At 45.8% G+C, this 19,883-nt stretch overlaps 1 protein-coding gene across 1 annotated transcript in view; it reads right to left on the bottom strand.

The window, feature by feature from the left end:
• Positions 1-410: 410 nt before the first annotated feature.
• Positions 411-19,883, bottom strand: part of LOC119162284 (RYamide receptor) — a 198,873-nt gene continuing 179,400 nt past the window's right edge. The window contains exon 3 of the mRNA XM_037414739.2: positions 411-2,394. Coding sequence (XP_037270636.2) covers positions 1,960-2,394 — 435 coding nt within the window. The 3' untranslated portion in view covers positions 411-1,959. The remainder of the gene's footprint in view (positions 2,395-19,883) is intronic.

Genomic DNA, 19,883 nt, shown 5'->3' on the forward strand with positions numbered 1-19,883 from the left:
GCTACTGGTGGCGCTTACTGACACTCTCACGTTAAATTCACGTATAAACCCAATAAAGTGGACGGGGGGATAGCCGCCGTGGTAGCTCAGTGGTGAAGCATCGAACGCGTTAGTTGAAGGTCACAGGTTCGGTTCCTGCCCACGGCAAGTTATCTTTTCACCCACTTTTCCTTCTTCACATTCACATTGCAGTTTGGTATAATAACCTCCCCTATACATTCCTTGGCATTATTGTCTGTTTAATCTCATCAATATTGTGTCAAACACGCAATAATGAGCCCTTAAGTATACACTTCTTTCCTCTCTCTCTCTCTCTCTCTCTCTCTCTCTCTCTCTATATATATATATATATATATATATATATATATATATATATATATATATATATATATATCTGCATAAGTCTTCAAGCCGTCGCAGGGTGACTCTTTCTTTATGGCATGTAACACAAAGAAGTTGTGTCCAATTCCTTGTAGAAAGCTTAGGCATCTACATCATACCGGTGGCCCATAGCAGCTGCCAAACGATTTCCGCACAACCCCTGCTCTTGCCCCGTGAGCGGCGGGGTTGGTCTCTAATCGCTCCCTCGACATTGTCTTCGATAGTTTGCTCCGTTTTCGAGGAGGTGAGGATCTGAAAGAACATCAATTACGTGGATAACTGTCTTCGATATTACTATGGCAGTATTCTACAGGAAAGTTGGTGATATCACTCTGGTGTTGTGTTCCCCTCGTTTTTCACGCCTCAAATAGAGCATAGAACCTACTTTCTTGTGAAATACATAAACATAAGCATCTCTGCAGATAAGGTGTAAGCTTTTCCCTTCTCGGAGCACACCACACTGCGTCTTCGTCAATTTTCTTCAGAATAGATGAAATTTCACGTGGTTTTCTGCATGGCTCAACTGGTTGTCGGTGTTATTTATATCTATTCGGTATTTAGTTTTTTTTGGCATTTCATTTTTTAGGCATTTCAGCATTTCGGTATTTGTATTTTTCGGCGTTCTGACGTATGACCTTTTCATACTTCACCCTTTCAATTTCCGACATTTTGATAGAGAACCAGCATGTTTGAATAATCCAGCCTCTTACATCTCATCGCTCCTTATAATCATAGCATGATTTGGCACGTCAAACTTTAGACATTTTTTTTAGTTTTACAGAAGCCTAACTGCTTGCTTAAATCAAGAAAATTATTCGACTACAAACGGACGTGCCCAATACTCACAGGCATCGCTAGGCCACTCTGATGTCCTACGTGCTGCATGTCCTCGCGACCACGTTGGATATCAGTGTAATACATCTCCTACAGATTCGTATTACATCAGCGGCGAATCAGCGACATTATTTTGCGGTTAGTCACGCACGAAAGCTATAGAAGAACATATTAATGTTAACCCATATGTATCTTTCTGTCCTGCTGGCCACATCGTTCATGTTCAGCCACAACAACGTGATAGCCAACAAAAGTACATAAGTGCTGTTTACAACTATGCTCACCAGAGGCTTATTTCATGACGACATGACCGAGCTGCGGCAGCGTATGTTTTCGTCGCTCGCATCATGTTAACGGTGTCCCAATGAATATTTGGCACATCTCAACAAAAGACCTCGACACCCCTCCGCGTATCTTCAGGAGCACGGAACCAATGAGACGCACCATGCACCAGCCTTTAGAAACACAGAAGTTCGTGCGTCTTTACAGTCACAAGAGTGGTGCACTACCTCGCACACTCTAAGCACATACGTCGCAATGGCTTATGCAGCCACCATCTGCGATTGTTTTCTTAAGGAGGGTCTAGGCATGACTCAAAGCTGTAAAAAAGAGAGTCGGCGAAGTGAACTCTTCGAAAAACGTCAGCACCAGTAACTGCTACGAGACACTCCATAGAGACACTGACCAAACACCGGCAACACTGGCTTTGCGGTGGCTCTCTCGGAGCCCTGTAGAGCGATTTGATTAAACCCTGGAGTCCTCGTAGCGCTTGGGCTTGCCGTTTGTTTGCGCGGCGTCCTTGGTGAAGCGATAGCTGGATCCCGGCACGGCGCGCACGCTCACGTACGTGGTGTACGTATTGCAGCGGCGCAGGGCGGCCACCTCGGCGGCGGACTCCTTGCGCAGCGGGCGCTGGTGGCGCAGCCGGGCGGGCCAGCAGAGCTTAGAGCGCCGGAACAGCTGGCAGAAACCGTCGCGGAACTTCGCATTCATCCAACAGTAGATGAGAGGGTTGTACGAAGCGTGGCTCATGGCCAACCAGTGGATGATGAAGTAGACGTAGCGGATGTGTTCGTAGTTGTTCACGCCCGGGTCCAAATCCGACAGCAAGATGTAGGTGTTCAGGGGCAGCCAACTGAGCATGAAGACCGTCACCACCGTGATCATCATCTTGATCATCTGCACCGTGAAGATAAAATGCAAGGAACACTTTAAGGCTGAAATGTTCAAGTAATTTAGTCATATGTTGGGTTTAACGTCCCAAAACCACTATATGATTATGAGAGACGCCGTAGTGGAGAACTCCGGAAATTTCAATTTGCTTTACGTGCACCCAAATCTGAGCACACGGGCCTATAACATTTCCGCCTCCATCGGAAATGCAGCCGCCGCAGCCGGGATGCGAACCCGCGACCTGTGGGTCAGCAGCCGAGTACCTTAGCCACTAGACCACCGTGGCGGGGCCAAATGTTCAAGTAGTTGAGCTGTATAGGGATGAAAATATCGAGGATATATAATGTTGATGATGGTGGTTTGATGTTTGGCAACACGCTTAGAGCACGGCGCATTGTTGCGGAGGTAGGCCGATATGAGAGTATAGGAGTGAAACGTAAATGTTGAAAGGAGAGGTCACATATTGGAGATATATAAGTACGCCGAGCACTGCAGGTTAGGTACACCTTTCTTTCCAACAGGGGCCCGGTGGACGCTGACGCCCTACCACATGACCACCGCTACAGTGAATAATGGGGATCGCAGAAGTCTGAGGGAGCTGCAGTCTCAAAATGTCTAAGATTGCATTCCTCCTTGCGGATATCACCGGCTTTATCTTTGTGCGATTTCTTACCTGCGGCTGGCAGGCATGCATACCTTACTGAGGTTCAGGTTGCTTTGGTAAATTTAGCGTTATAAAGCGACTCGACCTATGAGACGCCCTAGTGGAGTGCGCAGGATGCAGGATCAACGACGTGTGCTTCTTCAACGTGCACGAACATCGCACCTCCATCCAAATGCGGCTGCCTTGGCCGGGATCAAAATTTCGGGTGAGCAGCCAAGCACTGTATAACCTCTGTGCCACTGCGGTAGAATTACAGCCTTTGCACGTTAACAAGTACATATGTGCGTATTCAGAGATATTTCAAGGCCCCAACTGTGTTCACGGTGTACATTATAGATGTAGCCGCGTGCGAAGCTTATTGGAATTAACTAAAATGAAAATACATGAGTAGGGGCTATTGGCGCTCGATCGACCAGTCTATAGCTTGCACTGTGATGAAACAGGAAAATGTCCATATATACCTGTATGCAACGCAAGTGTATTATATTTAGGAAATGTAACAAAGCAAAATATAAGCTCTGGCAGGACGTAAGGCCGTTGCAAGCTGTAACACATACCAGATGTTTACGCGTTTCAAAACTTGTTATGTGGCGAATGGAGGCGAAGAAATGAATTGTTCAAGAACTTCTTGCTTCAGTTCACGCAATATGTCCGACTACAAATAACCTTCCGTCAAGGGCGAGCAGCGCCTAGCTATAGCTTGCTATATCATCATCATCGTCATCATCATCTTCATCATCATCATCATCACCATCATCATCAGCCTGACTACGTCCACTGCAGGACAAAGGCCTCTCTCATGTTCCGCCAGTTAACCCGGTCCTGTGCTTGCTACTGCCAATTTATACCCGCAAACTTCTTAATCTCATCTGCCCACCTAACATTCTGTCTCCCCCTAACCCGCTTCCCTTCTCTAGGAATCCAGTTAGTTACCCTTAATGACCAGCGGTTATCCTGTCTACGCGCTACAAGCCCGGCCCATGTCCATTTCCTTTTCTTTATTTCAACTATGATATCCTTAACTCCCGTTTGTCCCCTAATCCACTCTGCTCTCTTCTTGTCTCTTAAGGTTACACCTACCATTTTTCTTTCCATTGCTCGCTGCGTCGTCCTCAATTTAAGCTGAACCCTCTTTGTAAGTCTCCAGGTTTCTGCTCCGTAGCTAAGTACCGGCAAGATACAGCTGTTATATACCTTCCTCTTGAGGGATAGTGGCAATCTACCTGTCATAATTTGAGAGTGCTTGCCGAATCTGCTTCACCTCATTCTTATTCTTCTAGTTACTTCAATCTCGTGGTTCGGCTCCGCGGTTATTACCTGCCCTAAGTAGACATAGTCTTTTACAACTTCAAGTGCACTATTACCTATCTCGATGCGCTGCTCCTTTCGAGGTTGTTGTACATTACTTTCGTTTTCTGCAGATTAATTTTAAGACCCACCTTTCTGCTCTCCTTGTGTAACTCCGTAATCATGAGTTGCCATTCGTCCCCTGAGTTACTCAGCAATGCAATGTCATCGGCGAAGCGCAGGTTACTAAGGTATTCTCCATTAACTCTTATCCTTTACTGTTCCCATTCTAGGCTTCTGAAAACCTCCTGTAAGCACGCGGTAAATAGCATTGGGGAGATTGTGTCCCCCTGCCTTACACCCTTCTTGATTGGTATTCTGTTGCTTTCTTTATGAAGCACTATGGTAGCAGTTGATCCCCTGTAGATTTCTTCCAGAATGTTTATATATACTTCATCTATGCCCTGATTCCGCAGTGTCTGCATGACGGCTGATATTTCTACTGAATCAAACGCCTTTTCGTAATCTATGAAGGCTATGTATAGTGGTTGGTTATACTCTGAGCATTTCTCTATTACCTGATTGATAGTATGAATGTGGTCAATTGTTGAGTAGCCTGTTCGAAATCCTGCTTGTTCCTTTGGTTGATTGAATTCTAATGTTTTCTTTACTCTCTTAGCAATTACCTTTGTAAATAGCTTGTATACTACAGAGAGCAAGCTGATCGGCCTGTAATTCTTCAAGTTCTTGTCATCCACTTTCTTATGTATTAAGATGATGTTAGCGTTCTTCCAAGACTCTGGTACTCTTCCCGTCAGGAGACACCTCGTAAACAGGGTGGATAGTTTTTCTAACACAATCTGTCCTCCATCTTTCAGCAGATCTGATGTTACCTGATCCTCACCAGCAGCTTTGCCTCTTTGCATGCTCTCCAAAGCTTTTCTGACTTCTAACATTACTGGTGGGGTGTCATCTAGGTTACTGCTAGTTCTTATAATATTAGGGTCGTGGTTGCCTCGGCTACTGTACAGATCTCTGTAAACTCCTCCGCTATTTTAACTATCTTATCCATATTGGTAGATATTTTGCCTTTTTTGTCCCTTAGTGCATACATCCGACTTTTGCCTATTCCAAGTTTCCTCTTCACTGCTTTGACGCTTCCTCCGTTTTTCAGAGCGTGTTCGATTCTCTCCATGTCATACCTTCGTACATCGCATACCTTACGTCTGTTAATCAACTTAGAAAGCTCTGCCAGTTCTATTTTGTCTGTTGTACTTGACACTTTCATGATTTGACGCTTCTTAATTAGGTTCTTCATTTCCTGGGAAAGCTTGCCAGTGTCCTGTCTAACTACCCTGCCTCCAACTTCCACTGCACACTCCATAATGATACTCGTCAGATTATCATTCATTGTATCTACGCTAAGGTTGTTTCCTCACTAAGAGCCGAGTACCTGTTCTGAAGCGACACTCTGAATTCCTGTACTTTCCCTCTCAGTGCTAGCTCATTGATTGGCTTCTTGCGTATCAGTTTCTGTCATTCCTTCTTCAAGTCTAGGCGAATTCGAGACCATACCATTCTATGGTCACTGCATCGTACCTTGCCAACCACTTCCACATCCTGCACGATTCCTGGGTGTGCACTCATTCTACAACGTAATTTTTATTATCTTGTTTTTACATATTTATCGATTCCACGGAATCTTATATATAATTGAGAGGAACAGAAAATCGCAGTTCAGCACTGACCCGCTCGCATACTTGTCACCTTGCTTCCAGTACAGCGGATGTTTGTCGCATACATGCATAGCGCTATATGTGCGTAGGGTCGAAAATGATACTCGCACATGACTGAGAGAAGATGAAGGCTTTCGTCTGAGTCATCTTATAGGCGAATGCTTAAAGGACCCTGTGAGTTTTAGAGATGCACTAGCAACATACAGCAATAGTGTAACAGAATTGATGGTGTTCAACGGTGAAAAGATGTTACATATGCAAGAGGAATGGAATCCCAACCGCGGCAAGCGCACTTTATTTATTTATGGTGCCGCAATGTACATATATCTTTACGCCAGTGTACCTATATATGTTTCGGTGCATTTTAATCGCCTAAGTGGTAAAAAAGCTGCTTTGTTGTTTATCACTCTACGGCGTGTCTCATAACATAGTGGTGGTTTTCGCATGCGCGTAAAACTAGGCCGAGTCTCAAAACTCCTCTTTCGTAAGTGCGTTATTTCATGAATAGATCAACTTCGCTAATATGTCCCGCATCCTAAATGGTTGAAATATTCACTTGAGAAACTTCTTGGCGCATTTTAAATGCAATGCACTTATATAGACTGAATGCGGACGGCGTCTTGGTCACGGAGTTTCAGGCAATGCAGCCACCGAGCTTCTCCGCAAAAGCCCATGGCATGCTGCCGGGCTGACGGCGTCCCTGTCGCTGCGTGTACAGCGTTGATTGACTGTGTGGTCCACTGCTGCCACTGCATGAACGCGCGAACTGCGCCACGGGCAATAGCGTCGGAAGGTCTGCGCACTTGCCCTTTGCCGCCATGGACGCCGTTCCATGTTAAGCACATGTTAAAGAACCCTAGGTGTTCAAAATCTCCACGTTTCTTTACTACGGTGTTTCTTATAATCATATGATGGTTTGGTGATGCTCAACTGCAACCGTTATTATTGTGGGCACCACTGAGGAGAATCACCGAGAACGATCGCACGCGCTCGGCCGAGAGCGGCAGTGCCGACGAAGACTGGATCCCGCAGCCGAGGCTAAATGAATAGAAGAACGACTACGTCGATTGGTCAGCCCTACTTTAACAAAAAAGGACATAGGTGCCAAATTCAAGAAACGTAAAGAAAAAAATTGCAAGGCGACAGCCAGAAAAACACAATCTCAACAAAAGTATTGAGTCGATCCTGAGGTGTGGGTGCAAAAAAAAAATGCTGCGAAAAGATAAAGACAGGAACAGGAACTGTGCGCTCTCCAGAGGGCCTGCGATGTGGTAGTCGGGGTTCGCCGGACTGTCCCAACGTAGGAGCGGCCCGTTACGCGTTGGGTCGTGCACCTCAAGATTTGCAATAACAATTCGTATCCATTCATCCATGGCAGGCATTGCACTTTCCCAGCATTCACTAATAGAGCTGCTCTCAGTTTTTTTTAATACTGGTGCAGAATTTTAAAAACAATATTTCAGAGCAACCATCCCTTATCGAAATGAATTCACTGTAAAACGCAATACGTGTTGTGCCCATCGGCCCTCATGCGTGAGCCTTTTCTCGTGCACGCCACTCTTCTACAATTTGCAGGCACGATCGTGAACGCCTGCTTGCAGGCCCATTGCGAACAAGCACGTCATGCTTGTCTGTTTCCTAAATTCAAACCATGTGAGGTAAAACCACGTGAAGATAATCTATAATGAAGGAAAGCATGCGTATAGTGGAAAATACTTGTTGTTGTTTAAATGTAAGGGTAATAAATATGTGACATGGGAAACAGAAATCGCACAAGAAAAAAGTTTTCTGCTGGTGAGAACCGAGACCACAGCTGTGCATTAACGTGGTTAGGCTAGAAACCCGCTTTCCAAGCCCACCTTGCTTTCTTCTTCTCATTGAACACCTTATTTACGAAACCTGGTCCCTCTATCTATGGTGGACCAAAACTGTAGCGAAGAGCACTTCACGAGACCTTGAAACATCTTACAATCTAGCCATCCAATTATGACTTTGCCGTAACAGTGCCGTATTTGTCACATGCCACGTTCACACCTCTTATGAATCCTTCACACTTTGTAAATATAAAACATGACTCTTTTGTACCACCGGAAAGTGATTTCGTGCATCTGTGGCAGGGTCTTAGAGTTTAATACAACAGTATACCTAGAAAGAAATCTGACGCTGCGATCATGTATCCCCACGAGAATTATGGGAAGTACAGGCTTCGGATTGGATAGGGTTAGCTAGTGAAATGTTTACAGACCTTTTGCTACAGTTTCAGTTTCGTTCTTCGCGGAGCGCAGGTAGTGGGGTGCGGTAAAACAGGCTGAAGCAGTGAATTTGTTGCTCGAAGAGGCTGACGACCACTAGATCTCCTGATTCGCTGCGACGTTGGAGCTTCGCAGTCGCATTTGACAGTTTAAACGAAGCGTCGTCCATTCACCGCTGCGCCTAGATGTGGCGTCTCATACCAGTGCAGGGTAAAGCCTCGCACTCATGTTTTTCACGAGCGCGTCTTGCCTAAACTCGTTTTAAAGCGACTGCGAAGCGATGATGAAGCTAAGTAGACGCACCGACACGCTCCGCTGACTCAACTTCACAACAAAAGCAAAGGTGCGTTGGGGGCACACCACTAGGACAGACGCACCTAGCGTTGCAGAAGACGAAACGATAAGTGTTTCTCACTAAATACTGTGCTCTCATTTGCATAAATAGATAATGCGTACTTTCGAGAGAAAAACAAGCACGTTTTTTTTTCAAGTGTTGTAAAACATAATTCATTAAATCTTGATGACAAATCTGGAACGCAATGGCAGAGCGATGCATACCCTGATAGTTAAATTTGTTCATGTTTCACTTCTACGCCATGGTCACAAAAAACTTTTTGCAGTAAAGTTTGCGTACAAACAGATGAAGCAAGTTTTAATTTAATATATCTTCATATTATTTTGTTTGGTACCCGGAAAAAAAGTGTCGTGAATCTAAAGAACGTTATCCATCCGAAGCAGATACGAATCATGTACTTCCCATCAATCACATGCGGGTAAGCGTCGCTGAAGGAGCCCGCGTAGACACTAGCGCCCGATTCCACTCTAGGTATTTTTGTATGAAACTCTATGGGCAGGGTGAAAAGAGTCACTCAAATCTGTTCGTGAGCACCGACACTCGCCCAGCACTAACATAGTCAGGGCGTAGCTCCATATAGTACTCCCGCTCGTCACCGTTCCTTTTAAAGACGATAGTCTTTCTTGGGGGCCTTCGAGGACAAATTTTTGTTCTGTCTTTCTGTATGTACATTTGTCTATTTGTCCACCCTTAACGACACCTCAAACGGCCGACCCCATCCGCAGCGCCCACCACTATTGCTCAAGACTCAGCGTTCATACATGTGCGATTGTCAATTAAAAAACAATCATTGCGCATATCTGAGGTACTATAATAACACGTCGATGTTTTGTATGTGTGCTTTTATACTAGAGAAGGCACACACAAGTAATTCTAAGGACCGTAGCGTTAAACACGCTGCGCTGACAGTGCAACGCAGTGCTCAAAAAGGCCAGTGTTAGCAACGCTTTGCTGAAACGACATGGTGGTGGCACCTACCAGTCGCTTTGCGTTGTATACCTTATCGCCTCCGAGAATGGCACGCATCTTTCTGCGCAGGCGCGCATGCCTTCCTTCGTTTTCGAAGATAACTGGCAGATGGTGCTCGCGTCTAACCTGCCTCGATGCGCTCATTCGCCTCCGCTGCAAGCTCAAGGCACTCTAATGCAGCGCCTCCAGAATACCTTTCACCGATTTTCTTGCGCAGAACATCAAACAAATGTTTTGTTCACTTTCTACAGACGCAGGACTATTGTCTTTCGGCGGCATCTGCAATGTACCATTAAGATCCGGGGCTATTTTTTCTTTGCTATTTGTTTTTGCACACCTGCTCTTTCCATATTGCTTTCTCTGTCCCACTCCGCTTGGTGCAGGATAGCGAACCGGACGCTATCAAATAAATGGTGAAGAGAAATGCTTGAGGTCCGTGTACTTAAATTTAAGTGCATGCATGTTAAGGACACCGGGTGGTCAGAATTTCAAGGGCTCTCCACTACGGCGTCTCTCAAAATCGTATTGAGAGGTCGGGCATGACACTCCATAACCAAAAATAATAAATAAATGGTGACGTAAGTTGAATAATTTTGAAGTTCTTAGAAACATCCGCGAGGCTGTCCTTTTCAAGGCGTCCCGTATACGGAACACACCGACACGACAGCATGCCGCGGACACTAACAGACTTGCATGGACATGCTCTACAAATAAGCCGTAAGCCAAGCTCAAAAAGCTTCAATAAAACGCTCCTAAAACGTCAAAACAAGAGACGTTGGCAAAGAGGTGGATGCTTCCAGTGATGTCAAGCTGCCAAAAAAAGGAAATGTCACTGGATACCAAATTTCCGATAATGATCGATCCCCTTGTCGAATGTTCTCTTGTCGAAACGCTAGCTTCAGCGACTTTCCTTGTTCAACAACTTCTCATCAGACCGAAAAGGTCACGACTCTTGCAGCATACTTTTCTCTACTAAAATTAAATAAGAGCGCTAATGTAGTAATAAACCACGTACAAACAATAAAAAAATTACACTTAGCAAACACAACTTCGTATGCAGTGCAAGCATGGAACATCACGAACAGAAGCGATAAGCATGACAAAATTATGATGATATACTGCAAATTCTACGTTAGATGCATGCGGTACAATGGTTTATGTCTCAGTACAAGCTTTGCAGAAACATTACAATTAAATTGTGTATATCACTGGAGAATTTGAAGAACTGTGAAGTTCACGCAGAAAAAGAACTGAGAAAAAGAGAGCGAAATGATGCGTTCTTTGTAGGCACGTAAATTCTTACACCGTGGGCATATCACGATAACTGTGCCGTAGACGTGAGAAATAACGTATACATAACAACGTGGCTAAAATAAGAGCGAGTCAAATAATAGCAAAAAAAATAGAACAAGCTCACTGAACCAAGTAAAGATGAACGCTGCCGCTGTACAGTTGACACGCGGGGTACGGACGTCGACGTGAAGGTTGCCTCTATAGTGAGAAACAGGCGGAGTTATTAAAGATATACCCCACAGGAAGAATGTGGCAAGCCGTAGTGACTTCGATGTGTGTTTCAAACCCTACTGAGAAAGGGAAAAATGAAAGAGAAGGAAAGAAAGAATGTGAAAATTGTGTCTGTAAGAAAACAAATAGACGAGCGGTAAGGTGACGTATTTCTGCGATGAACAGTCCGAAGGCAGTCGGCCATGCTTGGGGGGCCTACGGCAACTACGAAAAACGAGCATGCGTGCATACAGTGGTTACACGGCGTGCGGCGTGCACATGTTGAGTTTTTTGCTGCGAGCTTCCACACCACCACTTTTTCAAATTCGGTGCCTTACTTCCTTACTTCGATAAGGCTGGAACGAAGGTAGAGCATAGAAAAGTAACGTAAACGTATATGTAGCCGATTCTGTGAAATGCTCATTTATTGTTTAACACAGAGAGCGTCTCACGCTTACCTTTCTTTAGAAGGGTGTTTCCGGTCCTCATAGTGGATCAGTCAAAGTCTGATACGCCATGTAAGAGTTCGCTGGATGAGACAATGTCACCGTGTTTCATCAGCATACTGCTCGCGGCGTGACGTACAACAAAACAAACAACGCCTATTGCTTGCGTAGTGTGCCCAGCACCACGTTCTTCATATAGCTTGGTGCATCATGTTGTAATAAAAATTAAAATAAAATATTGCTTTAACGTCTTGTATACCAATACAAGGACGACAGATTTGTGTTTTGTGAAAGGCAAAATGCTGCTTTTCATGCCAGCGCTGGCCTTAAACCGCGTTTTTTTCTAATGCAGCGGAGTACTGCGCAGTTAAGTTTCCCTCATGCCGCGACTGTTCAGGGACAGCAGGAGGCGTTCTTTGAGGACAGGAGAAAATAATCTTTAAAACGATTGCTCTGATGGAGCAAGAACTATAACATAACTTTTATGTATGCCTTGCAATGCTTTCTATATGTGTTTGCAACGCTTTATGTATGTGTTCTTACCGTGTTTCTATAGCAGGCCGTGTTCATGCGTCATAAAGTTGAAGCAAGAACATTTTGATTTATTAGGTTCTGCCTGCGATCATTCACATAAATAGCCTGTCGGAGCCACCTCTTGACATTCGCTGGCGGCAAAAGCATAGTTTCAGAAACAAAGCTTTTGCTGCATTTTGATTTTCATGCAGCAAAAAACCGTCTCGTACTAGGAAGCAAAAGCATGCACAGCTTTTTTACAGCGGAAGCATGCAATCCTGGATTGGTTTTAATTTATGCGCATTGGTACGCGCTTAAAAAGCAAGGCGTACTTCGATGTCGTCGCTGTACAAACACGGTCACGCGTTCGCATTAGGGAAAAGCGGTGGTACGCCCGCGTGAGCTCTCGATGAAGATAAAATATGCAGCACGATTCTTTGCAAGCACACTTAAGTTCAGCCTGGAGGAAGGCCCACACAGTTTAGAACTACTAATGGTGCTTTTTATCTTGCGCCAGCTTAGTTTCAGTCGATGTCACCCACGTCATTTCTATCTAGATGGCACTGATTTACATTGCGTTTCGTGACTCTCTAAAAGCCTGGGTGTTGCATCAAGACTCCAGCAGCCCACGGCATTGCCTGCCCTGCAACCCTGGTATGTCACTTAGAAGTACTTGTTGCTGGACTATACTTGGTTCGTCATACAGAGGCAACTTCTACACGCGTAAAAACACTACTTAAAGAAATACACACAAAGAAAGAGCGTCATAACGCTCTTTTTTGTGTGTCTTTTTTCTTGTGTTGTTTTTTTACATGTCTAGAAGTTCCTTCAGTATAACTCTGCAATGGTTTTCGCTGCAGACCACCGCCCACAGGACAGTCTATTTAACGACCTCTAGTTTTGCTGGGAGGACACTTGATAGTGCCTTGTTGCAGACAACCATGTGTGACGTCGCTGCTGCTGCAGATGATTATAGCATTTCAGCCACTTGTCCGTATATTTGATCACGCCGCTGAAGAGTGACTCCAAGTCCGCGAATTTAGGAGCTTCAATATCTAACGAAGTAGCGAAATTTCGGTGGCCTATGGACAGGGGCGGCGCCAGGATGTTTTTACTGGAGGGGGCAACCACGAAAAGTGAGTTCCTCCAGGGGGGCAAGCTAGCTCTGCTCCTACTAGGTTTTCAATATATGCTTCCGGGCACTTGGGTGGGCATAGGGGGGGCAGGCGAGAATTTTGGGGGGGCTCCAGCCCACCCTTGCGCCCCCCTGGCGCCGCCCCTGCCTATGGAGGAGGGGGGTACGCACTTATATAGATGTGCGTTTAGTTTTCTTTCTTCCAACCTTCATCTGGGGCTGGCACCATAAAAATAAATAGCTAAACTGAGCTCTTCGACCGAGTCTGCTTCTTACAATGCTACGTATGACTACCGCCACATCTCTTGCGCTCTCCTGTGACCCAGCAGGCTGGACAGCGCATATATCCACCGCCTGAGTGTGAACTGTCATACTATAAAAAGAAATGAAACAGTAACCTCATAATATTGCCTCGGCATCTTGCCTGCATTCAAAGAACGCGCCCATCACCGCGCGCACAGGGTCACATGCGCGCCATCTTGTGTTGCGCAGAGACGATGATGCAGTGAACACCCAGCTGGACCCGGTTTATGAGCACCACGCGCTCGGGACTGCTCTTGAAAAGGAAGAAGAAGGTCGAGGAAGGACATCTTTGGTGTTCAACTGACACGTTCTACGACCATAGTCACTTTGAGTTGTGGGCACAGGTTCGCCCTTTTAATAAATACGTTTTATTATACCCCCGAGTCCTGCAACATCGCTACAATATAGAAGCTTGTTTGTATTCATTCTCCTCACGATTACCTAATAAGATGTTAGACTCAGCTGGTCTCATAAATGGAATCGGGGAAGATGCGTTTCCTAAAAGTGGCGATTTAGTAAAAAAACGCACTAAGGGGCCTTCTCACCACTTCCGCGCTGTAGCGTTTGGCGTCTGCCTTTTTCTTTCGCCAAGATAAAATGGTGGGATAGCTGGCCGCTCTAAAGATTTGAATGATACTTCTGTCGAGAGCTCTGTCACTCTGAATATATGTGCACTCCTTATACTTGCCAACATCACTGAGCACGCACCATGTACGTGTGTGAGTTGAACTATAGTTCCAGTGGACGCACATTTGAAATCAGCCTGGAAAATGATGTTAAGATGAAGAGAAAGGCACAAGACAAATGCTATCCAGTAACTGAAGTTGTTAAACAGCATATTAAGAGCAGCCCATGAAAGAAAATAACAATGCATGCGTTTATGCATTTAGTGACATCATGGAATAAAGAAGCAAACAGCTACGTTGAGCCCAATGGGCCGAACAGAAAGAACATTGCGATTGCGGCTGGTTGAAATACAAAACCATGCTCTTCTTGCATATCCAAAGCTTCTGCAAATTAACGCGCTTTGTAGTGCGTGTGTGAGTGTGTTATGTTCATTTCAGTTCAATTATAAAACGGCTTATCACATACCCTACAAATGTTAACAGACAGATTGATAAAGTATTGCTATTCTGCCTCTGATGGTCGTATACGCAATTGCAAGTTTGACGATACTTTGTACATATATGTTATAAGTCATAATATGGTGAGTCAAACGCACACCTACGCTCGCTGGCTCACTGGCTCACTCACGGGAACAGAGCTGAAACGTGGGCTTGTTCTTTCATCGTCATTGTTGCGGTGAGTGTGTATATATATATATATATATATATATATATATATATATATATATGCAGCGAGGCGAAAACACGAGACACTGAGCGCAGCTTGCCCTGAGAGTTTCACGTCTTCTCTTTTTTAGTCTACGTATACCGTCTACTAAGCTTCACTTTAACGATGAGGGATCTAAAATAGTGCAAGATATTCTGGCAAGTGGCCAGCCTGAGAGCATCTTTTCAGAAAACTTGGGAAATTTGCGTATACTTTTAAGCGGCGTTACACGAACGCATACGTGCGGCTGGTGTTTACTCGATGAACGCTGGACACGTTCAGAAAGGACGTGTGTTACTGTTTCTCAGGTATGTAGGCACTGCACAAAACTTTGGGATTGGTTGGAATTGACAGTTTCATATTATGCCATTTTAAAAGTAAACTCGACTTGTTGTGCAAACAGACAGAAAGAAGGAGGGAGGCAATAAAGAGTGCAGTTTCCTGTCTCACTTCATTCTTTTTACTTGCGCAGCAATTCGACTTTTCAGTGTAGACGCTAGACTCTGGAAATGTGTGGACACCCAGCGCAACCTGTCGACGCCGTTTTAAGTAGTGCAAAGCCTGACTCCCTTGCACAGTTTGCGGTGCAACCAGGTGCAATTATCAACTACAGTGTTCGAAACAACAATTGAGCTAAACATAGGGTGTATTTGCGCATTGAACACTTAGAAAAGAGCTACGAATTTCTCTCCGCTTGTTGGACGCGTCACCGAACCGCCATGAAGTGCCTGCTTATTCACTCGCTATAACGATGGCGAAAACAAGAGCTGGCGCAACAGACTCCGCTATACAAAAAAGACCCCAGTCGGTGCTACCGTTGCTTTGTGAATTGCCACGGTCGTAAAGGACTTCAGTTTTGCTGATTTCCGCAGCTTTCGAGAAGAAAAACGGTGAGAGCGCTGGACACGCGCCGTCGCGAACGTGTCGGGTAAGCGAACTACTCGCGTTCTCCACAGCCAGTTGCATAAAAAAGCGTGATAATATAGGTATCCTGTTACTGTTCGAAGTAGCCTTGATGGAGAACTGTCGTAACTTTAATTATGAAGCTCAACAGAGCCTCAGACCACGGTGCGCTCCTTGCAACAGTATACCAGTGACGCGCGCAATAGACATCGCACAAGCCGCGACCACTAATATTCCGAAATGGTGGGCACCACATAGCATTGATTGATTGATTGATTGATTGATATGTGGGGTTTAACGTCCCAAAACCACCATATCATTATGAGAGACGCTGTAGTGGAGAGTTCTGGAAATTTCGACCACCTGCACTCTAACGCAAAATTACCCGAACAAGGAGTAATGGAACCCAATAGGCGCGCACGATTAACGGAGAGACCGCTGAGGAGCACCCACAGAGGGAAGCGTGCCACGCGAAACCACTTAGTCTTCAAACACGTTCCGAAGGGATGAACCACCCGGGGATTGCAGGCAGCGCGAAAAGCGTTGCCAAGGTGACCAGCCCTCCTTCTCCTCCTCTACTGGCTCAGTCTTTCCCCGTATTTTGCCGGCGACGGTTCGCGTAGCGTCGCGCTCGGAGTGCTCGACCACGGCCGCCTGAATTCGACGATTTAAGAATTACGACGTGCTGCTTGTGTGCAGGCTTGGATGAGCGTGGGCTGCTGCTTTTGCGTTTCGCTGCACCCATGAAGTATGGAGCAAGTCTCGACAGATCACCACGCCGCGCTGTATATCTTTGGCTTCAAGATAGTCATGACCAACACACGACAGCAACAGTTAGGAAGGCCAGTATGGCGGCCGAGAAGACAACAGGCCTATCGGATATATACTTCAGGCCGACTCAGGGCTGAAAACAGCGCTGGATTTTAAAGCAAGTAGGTTATCATTCTTTATTCTACTCTTGTAGCGTGTGTGATACGGATCGAACTTGCCGGCAACGGGCTCGGTCGTGTTGTATATCGCACGCACGAAATGCATCGCGAAGGTCAGCTTCGGCGTCTGGAGTTCGCCTGTGCTTTGCGACCACCTGAAAATTGGCTGCCATTGCCGTAGGCCTCCCGCACGCTCGCTCATCAAGTGCTCGCCTGTCTTCGCCGCCGCAATGAGCTCCGGGCTGGCGATAATGGGCTGAGACCTCGTCGCTGTGTTGGGAGTCGTCGAAAACATGTTGCGGGTTCTCGTAAAGAGCTTGGTTGTAGTATGTCGCACGCTGTTAGTGCACCAGCACGGGCTGGCGGGGCTTTCGCTTACGTCGGAACTCATTGAAAATTGGTCGCCTATTATTGTTGGCTTTCTCGTCAGTCGGTCGCATGTAGCTCGGCGCCATCCGTTGGCCGTGGCGGTGGACTCGCGTTTGCGCGCTGCACTCGCTCGAATTCAGGAAAAAGGGCCACATTTCCGTCGATTTCTTCGGCGCTAGGTCCAAACGAGCTCGGCGCTGTTCGTGGCGGTGGCCAAGCGTACGCTCGCTCTCCTGTGCGAAGACACTCCGCGTGCAGCGCCGTGTTTGGTCTCGAGTTCACTTGCTCGAGCTGAATGACGTCGCTCGCTTAGGACTCGCCGACTTGTTAGCGTCACGGTGGTTCGCGGAGTTGTGGCTGCGGCCGCCGCTCCTAAGCTGTTGCGCTACGGGGATCGAAATGAGTCTTTGACGAAGTGTGACATCACGGTGAAATTATTAGCATGACATGTCTCACGTATGTCTTCATTTCACCTTGCTCATATTTATCATATGCATTTGTATTCATCCTGTGTCACGTGTGACTCACTATTTTACATACTTATTGTGCAGCCGTGGGCACACACTGTGCTGAAGACTGTGTGCGCTGGCGTCTGCGATGCCCGTCATCCATCTCCTTCGTCAGAGCAGCTTCAGATGGACTGTGCGAGATGTGAAGGTAAAGTTATTTGTGTGTCATATTTTAACGCTTGTTTTTATATTAACGTGCAAGTACTTGTCATATGCGTGCATCTTCATCTTCTGTCACGTGTGTCTAACTATTTTTATTATATTATTGTACGTGCAGCCGTGGGAATACAACAGGCAGAAGGCTGCGTGCGCTGGCGTCTGCAATGCCTGTCATTTACCGCTTCCGTCGGAGGAGCTCCCCAAGGAGTGAACAAGATTTGACAACGAGACTGGACTTGTACACTTCACCATGAATTCACTCAAAAGAATGGAGAAACTTCATGTGTATGTAGAAAAATAGAAGATTTCGATGTCTCACATTTTCCTTTCGTTGTTGCCGTGACTGCGAAAGCAGCTACACATAGGTGGCTAACAACTTTTTCGCGTGTTCTTTTCTGAGCAATTCGTTGCTCACTGCGCAGAAAAACAGGCAAAAAGTATTAGGCCTGGCAGAAAATAAAAAGAAAAACAATGTTTGAACTGGGGACAAAAAGTTCATCCGATTGGAGTATTTGAGTGGATCAACCGTGTGTCCAGCAAGGTGCAACTGTGAGGACTAACGGTTGCCCGGTAAGGTGTAAATGTGGGGATTAACAGTTGCCCTATAAGGTGCAAATATGAGGACTAAATGTTAGTCCTTTGAGGTGAATTGTGGAACTAACGGTTACTCACTAAGGTGTAAATGCGAGGACTAAGTGTTAGTCCCTTGAGCTCGTCTGTGGGGACTAACTGTTAGACCCGGTGCCATTAGTCCTTAAAGAAATAATGGTTGTGGCAGCCCCATTAGTCCCCAAAAGGACGAACCACACACCCCTTTTAACACCCTTTTGCCTTAGAGTGTGGGGGTTCTTTAACGTGCATGCACCCAAATTTGAGAACACGGGCCTACAACATTTCCGCCTCCGTCGGAAATGCAGCCGCCATAGCTGGAATTCAATCCCGCGACCTGCGGGTCAGAAGCCGAATACCTTAGCCACCAGAGCACCACGGCGGGGCCACCACACAGTATTACGCACAGCTTTGAAGGCTCCAAGTTCTAGCTTTAACGAAATGCGAACACGTACGTCACACAGGTAAATCGCAAAATGACCATGAGCGCAATCGTGTTTCTCTTGTCGTTGGTCTCCGCAATATGTAACCGGTAATATGGGCAATCGCAGGGAACTGTGGGATACGATGGCTTCCGGTTCGACGCTCCACGCTGGTTAGCAGCGGCACGCGCGCATTTTTGTACCACTCCGATGAAAAAAAAAACACATCTCCGTGCGATGTCAGTTTTTTAGAAGTTAGTTTTTTTTTTGCTAATCGTGATTGTGACAATGACAAGCTACGAAAGCTATGAACGGTAAGAAAACTTTTTATCGCACTAAAATGATCTGCAATGCTTTTATGCTGCTCGAGGGTACTGTCAGTTCGGCTAGCAGATCAGTCGATACAGAAAACAGTTTTCATTGTATAATACGTTACTGCAGATAAAAAATCACTATTTTAAAGATCTCGGGTGATGGGAACGACTGCAGCAGTGTGCTAAAAGTTCATTTTGGGATTGCTGCTACGGCCGACATCATCGGTAGGTCGGCATGAAGCGCAGCACTTATTGAGCGAATTGAGATATCTTTTTTTTTCTCCCCTTCTGCGCGTTATAAGGTGCACTTCTTAGTCGAAGCCAGATGCTTATATAAGCGCTGATTTTGATTAAGCTGCGCGGCACGGCGGGACATAAACAATACAGTCAGATATAGGCGGCTCCGAATAATCTAAACCCTGCGCTTGTTTAACGCACTTCTTCCTTTTATTGCCGCCTGGCGCACAGTTTGACCAAGATGAACGCAAATGTACTCGTACAGCGCTTCTTGTAAACTTACTCTTCAGTGAAGCTTTTGCCTTTTTTGTTATATATATGGGTGCAATGGCCGGCGCTCATCTCGTATGGCAGGTAGATTTCACCCGCACGTTCTCATAATATCTTTGCTAGGCACGCCTGCGTGACAGTTTATTTCTGGGTAGAATATTCACAGAAAATTCATACGTAAGCTTTTTTTTAGTGTGAAATACACATCTATCTGTGATAAATTTTTTTTCGCACACTCTGGATTTAACGTTCCGTGTATACTCAAAGGCTACCTGTCGC

The sequence above is a fragment of the Rhipicephalus microplus genome, chromosome X, assembly GCF_043290135.1.
Source record: "Rhipicephalus microplus isolate Deutch F79 chromosome X, USDA_Rmic, whole genome shotgun sequence".
Classification (NCBI taxonomy): Eukaryota; Metazoa; Arthropoda; class Arachnida; order Ixodida; family Ixodidae; genus Rhipicephalus; species Rhipicephalus microplus.